This window comes from Anser anser (assembly GCF_964211835.1).
Source record: "Anser anser genome assembly, chromosome: 8".
Classification (NCBI taxonomy): domain Eukaryota; kingdom Metazoa; phylum Chordata; class Aves; order Anseriformes; family Anatidae; genus Anser; species Anser anser.
In genome coordinates this window covers 17,245,010-17,266,843 of record NC_139728.1, presented here as the reverse complement: position 1 = coordinate 17,266,843, position 21,834 = coordinate 17,245,010, and the positions used below count along the sequence as shown (strand labels likewise).

At 49.6% G+C, this 21,834-nt stretch overlaps 2 protein-coding genes across 2 annotated transcripts in view; one reads left to right on the top strand and one right to left on the bottom strand.

The window, feature by feature from the left end:
• DDAH1 (dimethylarginine dimethylaminohydrolase 1) overlaps positions 1-18,093 on the bottom strand; it is a 91,284-nt gene extending 73,191 nt beyond the window's left edge. The window contains exon 1 of the mRNA XM_083847229.1: positions 17,922-18,093. The gene's annotated coding sequence lies outside the window, so the exon portion shown is untranslated. The remainder of the gene's footprint in view (positions 1-17,921) is intronic.
• Positions 18,094-18,855: 762 nt separating this feature from the next.
• Positions 18,856-21,501, top strand: CCN1 (cellular communication network factor 1). The gene is made up of 5 exons (XM_083847212.1): positions 18,856-19,136; positions 19,248-19,464; positions 19,801-20,148; positions 20,267-20,469; positions 20,579-21,501. Exons 1-5 carry the CDS (start codon positions 19,077-19,079, stop codon positions 20,876-20,878), a joined length of 1,128 nt encoding a protein of 375 aa, XP_083703338.1. The 5' UTR covers positions 18,856-19,076; the 3' UTR covers positions 20,879-21,501.
• The last annotated feature ends 333 nt before the right edge of the window (positions 21,502-21,834 follow it).

Below are 21,834 nucleotides of genomic sequence, written 5' to 3'. Positions count from 1 at the left end.
GCGGCCAGCCCGGTGGCCTGCCTGGGCTTGTCTTAACCCGCAGCCCGGTAATTTCAGGGATGTGTCACACTTCATCCAGAGCTCGCTCCTTAAACCTGATACAGGCTTGTTTTGGTCACTTGCTTCTTTCTTACCGACGCCCTGGGAGCACCAGATGCCTTCAGGGACAAGGGATCGGGGTGTGCCCCTGATAACACCGTGTTTTTATAGCAGCACTTCAGCTTCTGATGGGATTTATGTAACGCTGTGGAATATTTATAGTTGAATAGAACTGAGCAAGGGAATAAATATAGGCTTTATACATCGCAAAGCTTATGCTATTAACTGACCCAGTACCGGTAGCCAAGCCCGAAGCAGCGCTCAGTAATGCAATTCCGTGCGTCCAGTTGAATGCACACGTCGGGCTGAACTGAGGGGTGTCTGAGCCAGCGCTCACTGCCCTCCCTTGAGTTTTTGGCAACCCCCCTTCTTCCCCTGGTACATGCTCCTCCGGCCGGGGCGAGCCCCTCGGCTGCCCTTCCCGCAGCCCCACAAAGCACCCGGCCGTCCTCGAGCCCCCAGCCCGGGCCCTGATGGGCTCGTCAGGGGCAAACGCCGACCTGGCCCTCCCTCTCCTGGCCCCTCTTCCCACTTCGCGCCTCACCTCACGGCTTCACAGCTGAGCCTGCCTTAGTAGAGGCTCCTTACTAAGCCTTACAAGGCTATTTTACAAAAAATCGCAAAGATACCGGAACTAAAAGCCTCGCTTTGTTCATATTTTTCTTCCCTTAGCTGTGTGCGTGCCAAAGAGCTATCATCTTGCTTTCCGGCTGAAATAGAAATTCAGTAATGCATACTTTGGGAGTTCTGTCACTGAAGTAATCACTTAAAAGTGACAAATAAGCCAGAGAATAAAACAAACAGATGGAAAATGGTCATCCCCATCCATGGACACCTGCTCTGGGATGCAGTCTGCGATGATCTATATACACTTCAGAGACAAAATTACTTTACCACATGTTCGAGAGTATCTGTTCAGACCTTGGAATGGGTTACAGGAAAGACATAATTGGTACCAAAAATGGCATAAAATCAGCAGTCTAAAAAGTACCTAGTTGTAGTTTTGAAAATAACAGATTATCTCATTCACAAAAAAGCTCATGAATTGTGAAACAAAATAAGGATAAAAATACTCCTTAAAGAAAACCAACGTGAGCCCCAGCACAATCCACCCCCAGGCTGAGTCACCTACGCCCTAAGCTTTGAGGGCTTTTTCAACTGTGCGTTACTGAACCTAATTTTATTCAAATGAGGCAATCCTCTGACTAGGAGTAAGACGGAGCCTTCCATGCATTTCATTTCCAGGATCAGGCCTACATTGAGTTTAGAAAACCTACATGCTTAACACCTCCAGAACACCAGGCAAACCTGACTGAATGCCTAAGAAAGATTTCAGGAGCATGTGATAACACTGGCAGCCATCCCTGTGTGGGTACAGTTTACAGTAAGGAAGAAGAACCTTTGCAAGAACACACCTTATATGCGTTCCCTAAGCAAAACTGGCCTTATTAGATTTTTTTTGCAAAGTAGAGAAAGGATGCAAAAACCCCCACTCCTTATTCAACATCACCCTCCCAACAAAAGTTTTCAGTGTCTCCATCCTTCTGAAAGAAAGTATTTTCACTCCTAGATTTTGGAAATGTCTTGGAACTCAGATAGTCAGAGCACTCTTACGTAATAACAATGTGGCATCATGCTATGAAGTCACTATCTGGTCAAGTTTCAGCTGTACAGTACGTAGGTATTTTAAGATTGGGATTGCTGGTCTTTATTTGTAGGAAGGCCAGATTTAGGTCACCACAAACTGAGTACAAAAAAAATCTCTTTCCCTGCTCTACCCCTCCCCTCTTGGGTTTAATGGGAAACAGCGTAAGTCCTAAATATACATTCATTATGTTGGCTTTCTGAGAACATATAAATATGCTAAAATAGCCCACTAGCATTCCCCCCCCCAAAAAAAAAGAGCAAGCCAATGTAGATGATGTAATATGACAATTCACTTATTAAGACATCAATTCTTTTGCACTAACAGAATAGATATTATTGCAGTCCTAGAATCTGAATTGGACAGTGAATCCTTGCTTTCCAATCATGTGGCTTAATAAAAAAACTTTGTAATAGGAAGGAAACAAAAGCAGATATAAACATGGAAAGAAAATTGAAAGCAAATGGGATGAATTTTGGTGGCAATTACATAAAGTAAGCGTGAGCATATACAGAATATGTATAAAAGCCTTATTGCATGTTTTAACATCAATTATACACCATCACTCCAAAAATAACTTTCCGGCAAAAACACATATCCACAGGAAGAACAGAAGACTGTTATATAAAGGGAATCAGGGTCAAAAAAGAAGGGCCATGAACAGTGATCTATTCACAAACCCTGAATTACTTCACCTCTTTCATGGAAAAATACAGGGCAAGTGTAGGCTTTCTTGCTTCATGTGGTTACAACTAAAAATACACCTTTTGCTGACCTGCAGATATTTACTGATGCCAGGCAGATTAAAGGGAAATTCTTGCCAGCCTTTTCCTCCTTCTTTTGATAACAGGTATATGTCCATGACACTTAGCAAGAGCAAAGTCCAAAAATGACTTTGGGAATCTTAGAAGTGACAGTGGCTATTTTTATAATCCCCTTGCCTAGATCTGTGGGATTTTCCCCATTAGATAATTGCTATTTTAAGATTAACTTGTCAGTCAACATGAGCCAGAAAGATGAGAGCCAAACTTTGTACTGTTTGTATCACCATCTTGAGTCTGTAATCAGTAATGCTGTAAAATAACTAATTTTAGGCATCTGAGGCATGTAAGCAACCTCCAGCCAAAAGAGCATCATGAGCAGTCTACCTCACCCGAACAGAAAAGCACTCCGTATGTTTAAGATGCTGCCCACTACTATTTGGGAGGGCAAACTGGTTAGCCCCGTATCAGGATTCAGTCAATATTGCTGCTAGCCCAGCGCATCACCGTGGGGTCACCGGGAGCTTCGCGGCCACCCCGTGGTGCCCTCTGCGGCAGCCCCAGGGGACGCTCGCCCCTCAGCTGCATGCTGCCACCCAGGCCAGGGCACAGACCCCGTGCCTCACGCACTGCCTGCACAGCCTGAGCCACAGACCCAGCCTGGCACGAGGGGCTCCTTTCCCAGGCAGACGCTGCTCCCGGAGCCATTCGTGCGAAGGCGAGGGGACCGTAGGAGCCTGCCGAGGGGAGGGCGAGGTCTCAAACCAACAGCCCTGCTGCTCAGGGCAATTACTCCAGCTTTGAGCAATGCAGATTGTGAAAGAGTTCAGTTGTATGGGAAAAAAAAATTATTATTTTTCTTCCTCCACAGAAAGGAATGGATTCAGCGTGTGCCAGACTTGCCTTTTTTTTTTTTTTTTGACAACTTGCAGCCCATTGTTTATAAAATGGCACCCTGAATCTTCTGCGTCATATTTTAACTTAAATACTTTTATTTAACTAAAACAATGTGTATGATGGCAAACAAACAAACTAATAAATAAATAAAAAAAACAGGACTTCTGTGGAAACTAAGTTTACAATTTCCCACATGGATTAGATGTTGATTTTCCTAATGAAGTAAAACACTTGCATATAATTCTGCTCTGGGCCTCCAACTATGGATTTTTTTCAATGTGACTGCTGATTACAAACATGTTGTGATCACCTCACCCTTGTACCTTTTTTTTTTTTTTTTTTAAGAGATGCTACATTTCCGTTTCCATGTGGCTTCTGACCTTTTTTGTTTCCTCCAACTGGAACAAATCTGTTCCAGAGGACACACGTGTCCTCCTCCCCACCAGGGGGTTTCAGGAACGAGCTGGCGCGGCCGGCCCGGGGCCGATGCTCTGTCACAGGGGCCCCTACACTGTGGTCGGGCAGGGGATGTGCCAGCAACACATCGGACAGGAGGTGGCTTTGGCTGGACCCCAAACGCCGGGATGGTACCTCCTAGGACTTGTTAATAGCCTGAATAACTGAGAGCAGCCTTAGCCTGCTCTAAATCACGCTGAGGCTGTGTAACCCTCCCTGCCGTGCTGTTGCAGTGTCCATCAGAGGCCTGTGTCCTGCCCCAGTCTCCCACCTTACCCTGCTCAGTCCTCCCCAGTGAAATTGTTTCAGTTTTGCCTTCAAACAGTGGAAGTAAACAAGAAATATCAAGTGCGGTTGGCAATGGCCGAGAGGAGAGCACTGTGAGCCCCTGCCAAGGAGAGGCGGTTACCTAACGCTGTGCCGGCGCTGCAGCACCGCTTCCTTCACCTCCACTTGTCCCCATTTGCCAAAAATAAGTAAAAATCAAACCCTACAATCCTTACATGAGGCATCAAACCTATCACGCGGGGTCTCAGATGGCTGAAGCCCTTCTAGGCTAATAGCTTTGCTGTTAAGGAATACTGGATTAATGTAGCAAAGGGTTCAAATATTTATGAGCATCATGGAACGAGGCCAGGCAACATGCACAGTGTGCTAGTCCAGCTGTTAACACTCCTCTGGCATTTTTAAACGGTGCCATCTTCTCCAAAGGACAATATGCACATTTAAAGAAATAATTGAAAACAAAGAAAACAAAATATGATTTAGAAGTTAATTTTCTTTGGGGATTTTTCTTCAGGTAGACAGATGACCAGTATTTACAGAAGGTGCAGGGTCTATGGTGCTTGTGGTTGGTTTGTTTTTTTAAGCAAGCTACAGTTGAAAATAAGACCTCTGATGACTAAAATGGAGAGAGATCAATGTGTAAAGCTTTTTCAGGCTGTTTATGAACATTTGAGAAAGTCTGCTTCACTTTTTCCTCTGTACAGGCAAGTTTCCTCTGCCTCTGTGTACAGCAACACAGGACAGAAAAACACTGGGAAGATGTTGGAAAATATGATAATAAAGCTACCAGCACTGACAGGTGGGCTCAGCCGAGGTAAAGCTCTCCCTAATCATTTTATTTTTAACAGGCTGGACTCCATATAGAAGCGCTGCCTTCCCCTCCGGTGCAAGAAGGAGCCCATTGACAGGGCAGGGAGGAAGGAAGGTGGGGAGGGAGCGCGGCAGGACTGAGCTGGCATTTCAGCCCAGTTCCTCCCAGCTCTGTGGATTCCTTCGAGTCATCCTTGCCCTGACGCTCGCCCGCTGCCCTGTGTGCACCCAGTGCCTGCTTCCCGAAACGCCCTGTCCCCAGGGACCCCCTGCACCACGGGTGTAGGTGGCAGCTCCCCGCAGCAGAAACGCGGCTGTGGAGTGACGCCGTGTTTAGGGAGGCCGGGAGACTCCCACCTGCTGATCTGCGGGCCAGAGGAGCAGCTTGGCTCCTCGCTAGGTGATCACACTCGAGCACAGCTTTGGAGAGACGTCCCATATTCAAACAACTCCGTGTCTGGGCGCTGCTGAGCTACCTGGGGCCGGGCAGGGTGCAGCGTGATGCAGGCCGTGCAGCAAGGCCTGGCAGCACGGTTGGCTCCGTGAAATCCTCAAGTAGTGTGTATGTTCGTACCGGCGGCACTTCGAACCTTACTGCGCATTGAACAGCAGCTGCTCGAGCATTCACGCAATGCTCGTGAATTACTTTTCCCTAGTAATGTTCCTGACAGGCTATTTTTTTAATTGTATTTTTTACTTTCTTAAAAAGGGGGGTGTTTCACCGTGAGGCCTCCTCCGATGCCGACAGGCGGCTGTGGTAAGCGCGGACCCAGCACTGCCAGGATCAGGCCACGTCTCTGAGCCCAGGCCGCACGGCCCAGCTAACCCGCTGCAGCGTGGAGAAACAAGGGCTATTCAGTGGTTTTAAAAGGGGAAATTATTTTGCTGCCAGACCATCCCTGGCTTCTAGCGCTCCCCACACCGCCCTGACCAGGAGCTACGTTTAAAACATCCTCTCTGGCTTGTTCCCTCTGTGGAGGAGACATGAACAACAAACCAGTGCAGCCCTGTTATAATGCCACATTTCTCCTGGTCAGTAAGATCTCCAGCAAAAGCGCAAAATATCCAGCTGGATTTCGCAGCATGGGAGCCGGGGCGGCACCCGAGGGGCAGGCTGGGCTCAGCTGGGTGGCACGGCCCCGTGACCCGTCCAGGCCCTCGGGAAGTGGAAGCCCGGGGTGACCCAGGGCAGACATCTGCCCGCTTTCCGTCTGACCAAAAGCGAACGCTTGGAAGCCCTGGTAGAGCAGCTAACAACTTCTGTCAGCAGCGGGACTCATGAAGCCGTATTTCTTACAGACCCATGTTGTGTGGTTGGGCTTTCCAGTGTCCCTGGAGCACAGGAGCTCCAAGCAGGCGCTTTCTGCAGTCGGGGTGCTCAGCGCCTCTCCTGCAGGGGCTCCCCAGCACCCAGCTGGAGCTGTGCTCGGGCAGCAGCATCTCCCGGGGCACTGGCAGGGCCTCCCTCAGCTCCACAGCTGCTCACCTTCCTGGACTCTGCCTGTGATTTCATCTCTCTGAAACAAACCCCTTCTGCTTATGGTGGGTTGAAATCGATCTGATGGATTCAAAAACCATAGGGGGAACCAACAGGCCAAAGTGACTTTAAAAACTGCATTTAATAAGAAAACTTCCTGACGTCCCTTCCAACTTGAATGATCCAATGATCTTGAATTTTCCCTCTGCCATGGTTTCCCACGTGCAAAATGCAGAGGAATACATGGATAGCATTTCCCACTCACAGTAGTTTCAAGAAAACACATACACTGAGACTGTGTGGCACCAGTGACCACAGAGGTTTAAATATAAACACCTTTTTAAGACAATGAAGAATAAATACCCTCCACATGAACAAGTACAAAATTAGCTAGGGGCATGTTGTCTGTGGGACAGGATTGACTTTGCTGTGACTTCAAGCACTGGTGCTGGTTTGTGGCGGAGCTGCATGACACGGGGTGTGACCTGACGGAGCACGTTCCCTGCTGAAGGAGGCAACCAGGACATCGGGCCAGAGCCTCCATCTGCATTTACAGCTTAGTCCACGCACCCAACACCTTCTCTCCTTGACAATCTGCTTCTTGAAATATTTTCCTTCCTAAAACTAACATGAAAATGAGAGCAGAAAAAAAGCTTAGCCTCAAACTGCTGTTTAAATGGCACTGTTACTAAAAAGCAGAAAAAAAAAAATCACACACAAAAAAAAATCAAGCTGTAGATGAAAGTTTCTGGAGTAGAAGAGGCTGAAAGGCAGCAAGAGACTTCCAGATATGTTCAGAGAAAGTTGGCTCCCATTCACATCTACAGCAAAATGTCAGTCAGCATCTGGATCAGGACCCCTCTGCACTGGAAATCAGCCTTCAGATGGGGGGCAAGCCATTCTTTTGTATTTCCTTGTCTGTGCCACAGTGACAGTGCTGCTAACACTTCATTTATTTTGTTCATTTAGGAGACATCTAGTTATCTCAATTATTTAACAATGTGTAAAATTACAAACATATTCAACTACAATATGTTCCTCTTGCGTAAACCTCTCCTCTTGGCCACATGCATAATGAAAACCCTGTTGAGTCAGTAATAAAATCCAGAAAGCTTTCAAGTCTCAGAACTGAATGTTCAAATTTTGTAGCTCACTTCCTTTTCTAACCAGACAGCAGGGCTGCCAAGAGAATTTCTGGGCGTTCAGCCCCTTTTGATATACATATACACACACACACACATATAGCACTTTACCAGGGCTGGCAAAGAGCAGGCACTAATTGTTTTTAAGCCAGTTATGAACAAACGCATTTTCAAAAGAAGTCAGAATACTACTTGTTTTCATCTGATGGAACAGACAACTCAGACCTGGACAGGGAAAACGATCAGCTCCAGCTCTGTCAATAAATAAATATTTGTATTTCATTCCAGCAGAGGAAAAATGCAGTACTGATTTTAGGAACCAACCTCAAAAATTCATGTGTTGAAATACCACAGTTCTTCATGCAAAAGGGCCAGTTGCGCTTGCAAATTCCTGACTTGCCTGAATAACTGCACTAAATGCATGTACAGGTTGGGCACATCATCTAGCGTACCACATTTTTGGAGGTTAAGCCTCATTCCCATGAAGAGAAGAGCATCCTCATCCTGCACTGAAGCCAAACTGTAATGAGTGAACTTGGCCCATCTCAACTAGGAAGACTTCAATGCTAAATATGAGAGCTTTAAGATCATATTACACAGCACACTTATGATTCTTGCCTGAAAGATTAAATAGCTTCTAAATCCTTTGCACTATTTATAACAACAACCACAACTACATTTGTTTCTCTTCAGAAGCACTGTCTGCTTTTGCATTTATACTGTAAGCAGCATATTAAAAAGGGGACAGGATAGGTTTCACATATGTCAATGCAATACAAGAGCAGACAGCAGCCACGTGAAGGGAAGGACAAACACTCAAAGAGTTTCATATGGCATGGAAATACAAAGCTAAGTTCAAGTCTGAGAGTTTTCCCACACTTTGGCTAAGTACATTACCAACAGCCACCGATGTGCTACTCGCGGCGATCGTATGGGAGTGTGATGACACACGGCACAATGCAGCACACCCCTAATGCACACAGGCTCCACAGCCAAGGAATATATGTGTGTCTGCTGGTGTGTGCCCTAAGAACGACCGAACAGCCTTAACCGTCTGCGAGATACATTGGCAAATAAGCATTGACTGAGGAATTAGACCCTGTGGCTCTTCACTTGACAGCAGAAGCGAGGTCGTCCTGACCTGCCCTGCACACCCAAATGGAAGATCTTTGCATTGCTTGCGTGATCAAATCTTTCCATTATCAGTGGAGAGTGAGTCAGAATAGGATACAGATATTGTTTACTAAAAATCTCTTGGAACATGAGAGAGGAAAAGGGAAATACATAGGAGAGGCTAAGGACAAATTCCAAAAAACAAGACAAGAAAAATAAAACAGGGACAAACCGTGAGAGTGAGAAAAGAGGTCGAGAAAGAAATACCGAAGTGAACGCAGAAGGGGAGACACGAGCTAGAAGAACCCAGACAGAAAGCTGAACACAAGTAAGGAATGAGGAAGCCAGGCTGGGACACCAGGACGGTGACAGTAGGAATAAGGGAGACGAAAAGGGGAGACAAGAGGTGGGTCCCCAGGATGTGCGCTACTGATGTGCACACGCCCTTTATTTAAGCAAACACATAGCCAAGATGACCCTAATATCTTCTGGACACTACCAACACTGTCAGACAGGTGGCTTGCACTGGCAGAGGGTATAAAACAGAGCAGTCTATGAGCGGGGAGAATCCCTGCTGTGACCAATTAGACGAAATGACTGGGATGAAAGGGAAGACCCGTCGTCCCCAAAATGCCATTCCTCCCACAGAGGTCACTACCCCATGTGCTGTGGCTGCTCCGCACACGCTCTTGCCATCCGTGAGTAAGCATCCACAGTCCTCTCACCCCTACTTCAGGCATCTGAATGCCTCCCGGTCTTCAGCACGCCCCCACGCCATCCCTGTGAATCAGGACACAGAATTTGTCTCCTCTCTACAGACGGGGCATTCAAGCAGAGAGGGATGCCTGCCTTGCCCGGGACCACACTGGCAGGCTGTGAAACCCAGAGCTTGAACCCAGCTCTCCCAAGTCCCAGGCCAGAACTGCAACTGCTAACGAGAACCAAGAAAATTCAAAAAATGCAAATGAGCCATCTTGAAAGTTTTATAAGTAAAACTCCTGCTGTAGGCATGAATGGAGGAAGTGCAGACTCCAGCAGGCAAATTCTTTGCCACCCCATCTCCCGAGTCCCAGAAATCCTGTTGATCTGGGCTAATAAATTTCCCCAAGCCCTAGACATTCTCTTGGCCCTCATCCCAAGCTCACATAAGAAGCTATTTCATAGGCAAGGTTCTTATTTACAGTTACTCAACTCCCATAATATTTTATCTGAGGTGGCATTTTTAACACTCCCCTCCCCAATACTGGATGAACTGTCTCTTTCTTTGCTTTATAGGTTTGTAACTAATCTAGTTAAAATCCCATAAATACTGCGATGTTTCTGTGCTCCACATTCAGGCAGGAGGCTGGCTGAGGAAAAAGCACATTAGCATTAAAATGATGGTGACATCCAGACTGAAGCTGATAATTCATTCATTTTTTAAGCCTACTGTCATTATGCCAGCTGCCCTTCAGGAGCTGACTGTGCAGCAACTGTGTTCGCTCCTAAATGCGCAATACCCAGGCACAGGTATCCTGCCATAAAATCCAGAGTCACAAGCCCTTGCCAGGTCACACAGTGGGTTAATGTGCTGGGTTTCCACCCCCTGGAGACCTGGGCTGGCTTCTTTGTTTTGCTGCAGACCTGTGTGCCACTCCAGCAGCAAAGGGAAGGTCATAAAAGCGGTGGAACAGGGCACTGGGGAGCAGCCGCAGCAGCGCGGGGTGCCTCAGGCCAGGGCTGCTTCTGGAATCAATGAATCTCAGTATGGGTCTAGGAGCACTGGCTTTGTGTGGATCCCTGCTCACAGCTAAGGCACAATGAGGAGGTGCAAGCAGGCCATATCGAAACGTGGCCTCTAACTCGGTGTGTGAAGAAAGAGTTGCATTATTCCACCACTTCTCCCTCTGGATGGGCAATGGCCCACAGTGCTGCAGCTGTAACACCAGCGCTTGGCATAGGTTTCCTCCTCTTGGTACCCCAGCTTCACGAGGGGTCCACCGACGTGGTCCGTGGCTGGGCAATTCCAGGGCAGGATATGGCCAGTCTGCCCAGCAAACACCTCCTTCTGTGCTTTCTGTGCCGACCTGAGCTGCTGCCTGTGGTCACGGCGACAACTGCTCCCCGGATCCATCCCAGCTGCTTCTCTTACATCCGTTCTTCTGCCATGAGGGAAGGGCCACGTCCCAGCACCGCCCAGCCCAGCAGCACCTCTTAAAGGACGCGCGGGCTTTCCGCAAGGCTAGTGACAGAAAACAGTGATACTTAGCCTGGGGGAGGATGAAAAACCGGACCCTGCCTAGCACTTGTCAGAGGAGGAGCTTGCAGACCAGGCAGGGTGCCCGTGCCGGGGCGCTGAGCAGCTGCTGCCTTGCCTAGGTTGCTCCCCGTGGCCTGGCCCTTCGGGTCAGCAGGACAGGGGGCCGCACGTGGCTGGGAAACGTGCCCCTCTGCTGGTGTGGCTGGTGGGAAAGCAAGACAATCCCACCCCGCCTCCCAGCTTTATTCACGTGCTGAGACGACTATTACATTTATATACATGTATATAGGCGGCTCTATGTACTCACACAGTGCTTAGCCCACCGCAGTGCAGACTCCCATTCCCTAACTCTACTTTTCTTCAACAGAAAATTTCCCTGAGAAACTAGCCAGACACTCCAAGAATCTCTTTTTAAATGTTACCTTAATCTCTTACAAGAGTTACAAATCAGCCAGCTCTTTAATCAGACTATCAAAATGAACTCACTTCTTAGCTGAGATAACTTCAGAGGAAATGAGGGAGACACTGATGCAGTCCCCCAGTCCTTGGGAGCTCTCAACTCCAGTGTCAGCTCTTTAAGTTAATTAATGTGTGCTAATTAATGCCATTAACTTTGATCAGACAAATCAGGTTTAATGTCAGTATAACTGAGATGGGAAGCTAGTGCTCAGGTAAGACCCCAGTCGAAACCAAAGCAAGTCTTCAAGAAATCCTGAATCTGGGAGCGTATTTCTTAGCATCCTGGCCAGCAGCCTACGCGCACGGTGGGTGCTCACCTGCCACCCTGCACAAAACCAAAGGCACCGTATGCTTGTGCACACGTCCATCCGCACCCGCTGTCAGGAGTGGGGGTGGCACAGCGTGGCGCGCTCCTGAGCTCTTCTTCCTCGTCCCACACCGGCCCTTCATCGGGAGCACTTCTATAATAACTCTGTTCTCCTTCAGCCAGAACTCCATCCTGACCTCCTCCTTCGCTGGCTATGTAAGCGAGGGAAAGCTTCTTACCCCACATCCTCACTGACCACAATCTAGTCCTCTATTTTTGAAATATTTAAGGCCTGAAATGTAGAATTTGGGGTTTTACACCAGTTAATATTAATAGAAGCATTCTCAGGATTTTTTCCCCCAATGTAAATGGAACGCTTTTATTTTTTTTAAACATCCCCCTGTGGTGCTCGCAGACCAAACACTGCAGCATTGTGCCAGCCCGGGGAGCTCGCTATAAACAGATCTGTCTAGCTTCTCTGTCAGACCCAGGGAGCTCCGCATAAACCAGGAAAAGTAAACGTGTACATTAAATATTTACTGTTTTCAGCGTGTATAATCTAAAAGTGTTTTTAGCAGCACAAGGAGGGTGCACTTTTAATCTCTGATTTTTATTTTGACATGGCACTGTTATAAAATGGTACGGGTACATCCTGAAAAAGCCCAGTCCTTCCAAGCAGAGGCTCTCCTCTCACAACTGCTGACAAACATTGTGTTATTACACAGTGCTCACCTGAAAGACCCACGCTGCTCCACATTGTTCTCAAATAGTCCCATTAAAAGTTGAGTCTGTGGGAGTTTCAGAATCGGACCCCCGGTTAGGCAGCAGGAGAGGACAGTGATCAGCATGCAGGTAGCTGAGTACAATACGATGCAGAAGAGTGCAAAGAGTTAAAAGAAATGAGGAGCAAACATCTCTGAAAGTACGTAGCTGCCAATCAGCACTTTTTTGTTTACGATTAACAGAACATCTAGCTTTTAATGCCTGCTCCACGCGGAAGGGTTTCTGCTTTCATCTCAGCACTGACACTAGGAGTCATAATTTCTGCACAACAACAGGAAAAGATATGTTAATGCAATCGTAAAAAAGTCTCCGCACCACAGCGGGCTGCTGATAGCCCTGCTAACCCCGCACTTCCTGAGGACACCAGTCCCTGGGAAAACAGTGGGCAGCAGCCACGCTTCCTGGCTGACTCAAAGAGATGTCCTCTCCCCACGGGTCGCGCTCAGCGGCGGGCTGCACGGCGCTGGCTGCTGCAGGGAGCCACGCGAGGACCCGGTGCAACGCAGCAGCCTCTCGCCGGGCTGCCCACCTGGTCTTGCCTGCCGGCTCCCTCCAGCTTCCCTTTAGTCTCCGGCAGGGATAAACTGAGGAAGGGATTCCATTCAAACCGTTTCTTCTTCACTCCCCAAGAAAAAATCCCCCCAACCAGTTCAACAGAGCAAGACACATCTTTTAGATTTGGATGCTACTCAAGTCTAGAGATGGTTTAGCACTTCTCCTGAATCGCAGACACGTAGGACTGGGATGGGCAGTCATTTGCACATTCTTGGACCGTAACTCTGTCTCCAGAAACATTCTCAAAGCACATACATGATCTGTTGGCTGTCTGCAAGTCCTCCCTATCTGCAAGGATGACATCGTGTCTACTTATTTGTCTGCCATTGATTTTTCTCACTCCACTATCACTGACCAGAAGCGAGGGGCACAAGCCAGAGAGCAGCGCACGCAGCTGATCTCCAGCAGGGCAGCCCTGGGCTGGCTTCCTTCTCTCAGCTGGCTCCTGGGTGTCACAAGACAAACGCGCGCAGGAGAAGAAAAGAACACAGCTGGCTGCCACTGAAAGGTGCTCACAGTAACAGACTGGTAGGCGAAGGGTAAGAGCCTGGAGAGAGCAGAATGGAAATAAACAGTAACGCAGCAAACACAACTACGGTCTCACCGTGTTTTAATAACCTTGTGTATGTAGCAGAGAATGAGTAATGATTCTGGACAAAGCCAACAGGCACCTCAGGGGATTCGGCACTATTCTGCAATTAATCCTGTGACATTTACAGCAGCTAGCCTGGAAACTGACAGAATTCACTGTGTGGCAAAGCATCTTCTGTATCTTGCAGGATCAGGCCTTCCCTTCTACATGTGTACAAAGAAACAGAAATGCTATTTTTTTCACAAAACCAAGCAACAACAACTAAAAACCTACAAAAAATGTGTTCTTAAAACCAAAGGCCGGGCAAGCCCTTTGAATGTCCACGTACCAGTGACAAGAAAACATTTCCTCAGGTCATTAGCAGGAGAGAGGGAGTGAAAGCACCAGAACGAAGGCAGAAGGTTCTGCCAGCTTTTATTCGGGCTAACCTTAAGGAAACAGACCTTTGATTAAGAACTATAACACAACAAAACACCTTTTGGGAAAGAAGTTTGCCAGGTATTTTAAATGCAGAAATGTAAAAACAAATCTGAATGCACTGAGGAGCGTGTGTTCTGGGCCAGAGTTCCACATGCAGATAAATGCAGAAGGCAGCTGTCCCCAAGGTGTAGCTATGATGTAGGCTGAGGCAGACAGCAGCTGAAAACCATTATGGGCTGCAGCCTGCAAGCGTTCTGATGCTGAGAAAGAACCTGTGCATGCTCCTGGTGCCTCAGCTTCCTTCAACGAAATTCACAAAATGCAGCTGTTAAAAGGATTTTTCTATGATACATAAAGAGAGATTTCAGCCTACATTTCAAGTTGAATCGCTGCATCGCAAGACGATAGGCGTGACTTGGAATTCATGCGCAGCCAGGTGCTAGCCAGGACCACCTGATGGTCTTTTTGTGTTGCGCTTAGGCCAAAGCCCCCCCAGCAGTCTTTTCATTGCAAACTTCAGATACAGGGATGGGCCTGATTGCAAATTCTATCTTCTGAGTGTACCATAATGTTGAAGCATACGCACGTGAGAGTGGGTTAATACATACTAAGTAATCCACCTGCCTCACTGAGAAAACAGAACTTCCCAGTAGTGCAGCAGTAGCTAGTACTAAAATAAACTGAATGTGAGCTCCTTGAGCGGCAGCGACAAAGAGCTCTCGGTTCTCTGAATGGACAGCAGGAACTAAGCAGAAGATGACTGTAACTGCTTTGCCTTTCTGCATCCAAGCCTTGGGTGAGAAGCCGTTCAGTATGTGTTACCAGTCAGAGGTTCAACGGGAACACACTGACCATCAGCAGGGATGCTTCTCGCCTCTGTTTTGATGTTATGTCCCTTATACCTACATGGGGTGCAGTTCACGAGCTGAAGCAGCAATGAGCACAACTGAATACTACTGCAAATTTAACTTCTTTGGTTCCCCTGCAGGCTCAGGAGACTCCCAAGTTCCCTTTCCACTTTCACAGAAGCAGAACCTTCACAATACCTTGAGAGCAGCCAGAGGAAAAATCAGTGCACCTACAAAGCAAAGTGCCTCGGCACAAATATTGCAAAGCACAAACCCACTAGTATTAGAAAACACAGGCAAGGCACATACTATACAAAAACTGGCAGGCATGAGCATAGCTAAAGGGAAGGTAGCAGGGAAGAGGAAGAAAACAAATAGGAAATGCCATACTCAAAGAATTCAGCATAAACTCCGAGCAAATCAAAGCAAGAAAAAAAAATCTGAACCCACTTGAATTTTAGCTGCTGAAGTCTTCTGGCTACTCTGCCTGTGTGTTGGTATGCTTAATTTGCCCCACTGGATTTGCACCTCCTGTGAGTCACTGAGAGGAGCCATTGACTGGAAGAACTGATTTAGTGCAGCAGGAACCGGCGGCCTGGCAGGAGCTGCAGGAGAGGCCCAGCCTAAGGTAGGTAAACATTAGAAGAGGAAAGGCCACAGGGAAAAAGACTGGAACAGGGAAAAGGAGAAGAAGGAGAAGGAGAGATGGAAGAAATGCACAGCAAAGGATGGGCAAAGGAAAAAGAGAATGGGGAAGAGGAAAAAGTACAAAAAAGGCTATATGCTGGTTTTAGTAAGAACCTTCCCCAGAATCCACACGATTGTAAACTTTTGATGTTCCCTAGTTCAGTGCTGGATACCTACTGCCACTGGACATAGCAGCTCTCGGAGGAATATCTGTCCTATACATCCCCTTACGCTGCTCCGGAGTCCCTACACATAGCTGTGGAAAACCGTGTGGAAGGAAGATAAACCATTCAGTTATTTATTTTTTCTTGATTTGTCTCTCTGGAAATTCCTTTTCCTGGAGAAATAAAGGCCTGCGGAGATGACAGTGTGTACTCAGTAAATCTGTAATACCTGGTGTATAAGCCAACTGTTTCAAATTCCTGCCTTGCATTAGCCAAGCTCTCAGCAGACTACCTTACAAACAGCTATTATTGCCTATGGCACAAAAAGTTAGGAGACAGTAAAATACCCTTCATCACATAAAGCTGGGAACACTTCCCAGTTCCCTTAGGACAACAGAGGTCTGGAACTTGATGTTATACTGAATACAACCTCAAAAAAGAAAGATACTCCAAACTTTTTCCTGTTTCCTGACGTCCATCCACAAGACATAGGCACAGCCTGGAACGTAAACTCGGGGTCACAGTTTATGACAGGGAAATGTGCGCAGTGGAAGCGTATGAAAGGTTCACAGTCTAACCTGAGTTCCAGAGAAACGCAGCCGATCTCGAGCGTTGTCAACTACTTGAAATTCAGGACAGGTTTGTTAAAAGGTGCTTCAAAGCTTTCAAAGTGACCTTTTCTGAGCAAATGCAGGTTCGGTTACAGTTTCCCATCAAAGTTGTGTGAATGTGTGGTAAGATGTGAAACCAAACGAGAAAAGGCGCCATTCATCGACTGTTCCTGTGGCATTTGCTGAATGTTGTGAAAGTCATAGATCAAAGCAAAACGCTTGGTACGTGTCCTTAAATTAGATGTAATTAAACAAACAAGTGTTTGCATAAATCCCTGAAAAGCAAAACCGTCCAATTTAACCACACGTTGGTGTGGCAGCTCTTTCTGCTCTAACATTTTCAAAACTGTCACTAGCAAAAACGTGCTGAACGACAAAATCGTTCCTCCTGATCACAATGCCACCGCCACAATGTCACCTTGAAAAAAAAGGACCGGTCAGGCGCTCCACCTACGAGCCAACGTTCGACTTTGTAAAACTAAAGTGCCGTAGCACACACACACCTACCAGACCGAGGGAAGCCTGGAGCACTGGATAGCTCAGAGGCTGGAAGCAGCACCAAGCAGCTCCTCCTCGTCACAGCTGGAGCCTGGCCAGATCGGTGGGGCTGGAAAGTCGTTACCGCCATTACTGGCAGCCGCCTGAGTTCGCCGGCTGTCTCTGTCCAATTCTTCATGGACACATAAAGTGATTCCTGTCGCCAGTAATGGCACTAATTGGTGTATATTGGCATTCTCAGGAGATAGCTGCATATAATTAAAGACCAGATTTCCCTTTCAACAATCATCCTTTCCAGTCAAGTTTGGAGGTGTACGAAGGAAGCAGAAAACCAGCGCCGCCCTCTGAGGGCAAAGCGGGCCTGAAGCTTTTCTCCTGCCACCTTTCACAAGCCACCAAACCACCCGAAATAACTGCGGGGATCTACTCTGGAGAGAAAAGCACAACAAGACTCAGCTGTGGGGGAAAGCACCCACAGGGCATCAGCCCTTTTGCCAGAGGCAGGCTCTGCAGGCCCAGCCTGAGCCAGCCAGCTCAGGGCCTGGGCCTGGCCGCTGCGTGTCGGGGCAGCCCAGGCCTCTGTGGAGGCTTCCCCGGTGGGGAGAGGCTGTCTGGCAGCAGGAGGCCAGGCTGGGGCACCGGGGACACCGCGCTGGGTGTTTTCTGTGTGAGGATGACACAGGGGCTGCCTCGCCAGCCCCCCGCTCAGACAGGATGCGCGTGGGAGAGGCGCAGCAGCTCGGTGCGTGTCTGTGGGAGCCCGCCGTGGGGGTGCGGGGCAGCCGAGGACAGGGGCCCCGTTGTGTGGGACCCCTCTTGTGTCACCCGCGCCTCCCTGGCAGCCCGAGTCCCCCCGCCGCACTCCTCCGGCCAAAGCCAAGCCCAGGAGCAGCGCTCCCAAGACAACAACGAGCCCCCTTTTCTGCGGCCCCGGCAAGGTCCAACAAGGCTGCCTTATTATTCCTGCCGGTATTAAAATACAAAGCAAAACAAATCGCACGGGCGTGCGCGCACGCCAGCCCCCAGCCCCTCGGCGGGCTGAGCGCCGGGAGCAGCCCTTGCCCAGCACTTACCCAGCCATGCGCACCGTCCGTCCCTCGCCGTGAAGCCGTCCCGGCCGTAACCCTGCCGGCAGCGGAGAGGGGCCGGCGGCGAGGTGCTGGGGTGCTGCCGGAGCCCCTCGCTGCGTGCCCCTGGCTGGGAGCAGCAGGCACAGGCTCAGTGCCTGGCAGCGCTAGGTGGGCAGGTTAACCGGGTCCCCCTCCTCTGCGCATCCCCTCCCTCTCCCCTGCCTCCCCCTCCCCTTCTGCTTTTCTGGGCTCTCGAGGGTTTTTTGCAAAGTTTCTCCTCTCCTCTGCATCTGCTCCTCCACCTTCCATCGTTGAAGGCAATCAAAAAAAAAAAAAAAGGAAAAAAAAAATAAAATCCCCCCAAGCCCACCCCAAAGTTGTGTTGGGCACAGTAATCTCGTTTGCCAGGAAGCATCCCGGGAATGGGGCTGGCGGTACCGCCGCCGGGTCGCACACGGCGCTGGGCTTTTTTCACCCGAGCAGCGAGCGGCAGCGCTGCGCCAGTTGGCTCCTCCGGCACAGCGCTCCTAAATCATGATGGACAGATTGCGTGAAAAACAGGAATTCCAAAGAATTTCCTGCCCTGGGAACAGAAGCGAGGGCTATATTTAACAACCTCTGAAGCTGTCAAGAATGCTTTGTGGCTGGATAACAGAGCAGAAAAATGCGAAAAATGCGGGCTACTGCTCTACCAAATAAGGCAATATTGTTACGTCGGGTGCCCGCTCCCAGCTGGAGGCGCTCGGGGCCGCCAGGAGGAAGGCCGCCCCGGCAGCGGGCTCCCTGCCCGGCCCGGCCCGGCCCGGCGGTAGGCGGCGGGTGCCGGGGGCCGGGGGGTGCCGGGGGTGCCGGTGCCGTGCGGGCGCGGGGCCCCCCCCCCGCGGCCGGGGCGGGGCGGGCCGGGAGGGGCGGGGCGGGGCGGGGCGGCCGCGCGGCGCGCGCCAGGCGCATTCCTGGGATGCCGCGAGCGCTGGCCGCGGCCGCGGCCCGGAACGCGCGACGTCAGCGGCGCGGCGCACGCGGCGGCCCCGCGCCCTATATAAGGCGGCCCGCGCCCCGCCGCCGCCTCAGACCGCGCCGGCCCCGCTCCGCGCTCGCAGCCTCCCGCCGCCGGCAGCCTCCCCTCAGCGCCCGACGCCGCCGCCACCGCCGCTCGACATGGGCTCCGCGGGCACCCGCCCCGCTTTGGCGGCCGCCCTCCTGTGCCTGGCCCGCCTGGTAAGTCCGGGGAGGGAGGCTCGGCTCGGCTCGCGGCTCTCCCCTCGCGGCTCTCCGCTCGCGGCTCGGTAGCCCCGGCGCTGACCGACCCCCGCTGTCTCCGCTCCGCAGGCTCTCGGCTCGCCCTGCCCCGCCGTCTGCCAGTGCCCGGCCGCCGTGCCGCAGTGCGCCCCCGGCGTGGGGCTGGTGCCGGACGGCTGCGGCTGCTGCAAGGTCTGCGCCAAGCAGCTCAACGAGGACTGCAGCCGGACGCAGCCCTGCGACCACACCAAGGGGCTGGAGTGCAACTTCGGCGCCAGCCCCGTCGCGACCAAGGGCATCTGCAGAGGTAAGGGCCGCCGCCGTCTCCCCCGGCCGAGCGGTGCTCCCCGGAGCGCCGGAGTTTAGTAATTTTGAGTCCTTGTATGGTTATGCTTTGTTGTTGGTAGCTTGGCAGAAAGGCACATGACTTCAGCAGTCTGGAATGCGATTCAGTATGTCTGGGCTCCGCTAAAAGCACATAAGGAAAAGTGATTCCTGACTAAGTTATTGTTCTGGCCCCGTGTCTCCCGGGGATTGTAGGGAGCTTTACCGCGAACCGAATTCACAGAGCAGCAAACGCGTGCGTTTAAAGGAGCGACTCCCACCTCTGACTCCCTCTCCTCTCTCTCGTTGCTCTCTACAGCACAGTCCGAGGGGAGACCATGTGAATATAACTCCAAAATCTACCAGAACGGCGAGAGCTTCCAGCCGAACTGTAAACACCAGTGTACGTGCATAGATGGAGCTGTGGGCTGCATCCCGCTCTGTCCGCAAGAGCTCTCCCTTCCTAACCTGGGCTGCCCCAGCCCCAGGCTGGTCAAAGTCCCTGGGCAGTGCTGCGAAGAGTGGGTCTGCGATGAGAGCAAGGATGCGCTGGATGAGCTGGAGGGTTTCTTCAGCAAAGAGTTTGGTCTGGACGCTTCTGAAGGCGAACTGACCAGGAACAACGAGCTAATTGCCATCGTGAAGGGAGGCCTGAAGATGCTACCTGGTGAGTATGGGCTAGCCTGTGTAATGGTGACAGTTAAGGTGGGGAGGAAAGCCATGTGGCTCTTTAGACCCCAGTGGGAAGATGCACTTAAGTCTGAGCCCTCCTTTTCTTTTTCCAGTGTTTGGATCTGAGCCACAAAGCCGAGCTTTTGAGAATCCCAAATGCATTGTGCAAACAACTTCCTGGTCCCAGTGTTCCAAGACATGCGGAACCGGCATCTCCACGAGGGTTACCAACGATAATCCTGACTGCAAGCTCATTAAAGAGACCAGGATATGCGAAGTGAGGCCATGTGGCCAGCCAAGCTATGCCTCCCTAAAGGTAAATACAGACTCCTGTGGTGCTCCTCTTCTTTCCAGACTGGTTTGGATAGAGGGGAAAAGCTGGACAAGAATCTCCCACTAACAATATTATTGCCTTCTCTTTACAGAAAGGGAAAAAATGTACCAAGACTAAGAAGTCCCCATCCCCAGTGAAGTTCACTTACGCCGGATGTTCCAGCGTGAAGAAGTACCGCCCCAAGTACTGCGGCTCCTGCGTGGATGGCAGGTGCTGTACGCCCCAGCAGACCAGGACTGTCAAGATCAGGTTCCGCTGCGATGATGGAGAAACCTTCACCAAGAGCGTCATGATGATCCAGTCCTGCCGATGCAACTACAACTGTCCGCATGCGAATGAAGCTTACCCCTACTACAGACTGGTCAATGACATTCACAAATTTCGGGACTAAGCTGTGGTGGGGGTGGGATGCTAAACAGAGTTCTGAAGTAACCAGCCATGGAGAAAGGACCTTTGATGGAAGTGGTGCCTTGCCCGTTGGAGGGCAACATTGAGATGTTACAAGAGTGCACTGTGCAACTGGACACTAATGCGACAGATTTAAGCATACTTAAAGCTTCATAGTACTGGAGCAACTTCACTGCTTCTTTTTGGAGCACCTTATCGTATATACTGTTTTCTGTTTGTAAGTGATCTGAGACATGTTTTGTTCCGGTTATGAAAACCTTCTTCCTCTCCTGTTCGATTTAACACTATGCTTTTCCCCCCTCCCTCTCTCTTCTCCTCCCCTTCCCCAACCAAGTTGGAAGTTACATTCCTTCCTGAGGTGGGCACTTGTGAGGTGTTCACAGTGGCAGCTATTATGTACCAACTGTAGTTTAATGGCAAACAGAAATCAGTTGTTTTAAAGCTGAGTATTTTATTTATCAAACTGTAGCTTTTTTGTTTTCTTTTTTAACCCCTTCCAGACCCTGTAATACTGGAATAAGTTGTAAATGATTTTAATTTTATATTCAATGAATTAAAAGAATTTATTTATGGAATTAATCATTTAATAAAGAAATATTTACCTAACTACTCTCCATAGAGCATTTGAAGAGGCAACAGCTTTAACTACAGCAAAGGCAAGACCTTTCTATGAACACTTTGAGTCCCAAGATTCTCGGGAAACTAAAGCAAGCTCTCCCGCTGATGCAGCCATGAACTCCAGTGAGCTGAGTCTAATTCGTGGGGTAAATGATACACTGAAGGGGTATATACACTCTACCCCCCATGCTCTAGAAAGCATGTGCAGAAAAATGTTCCTGGCAGTGAAAGCCCATGTTTGATGGAGAGACTGAAATGTTAATTAGAGTGTCAGATTATTCAAACTGTCCTGGAATTTGCAACATGAGGCACTTCATTAGA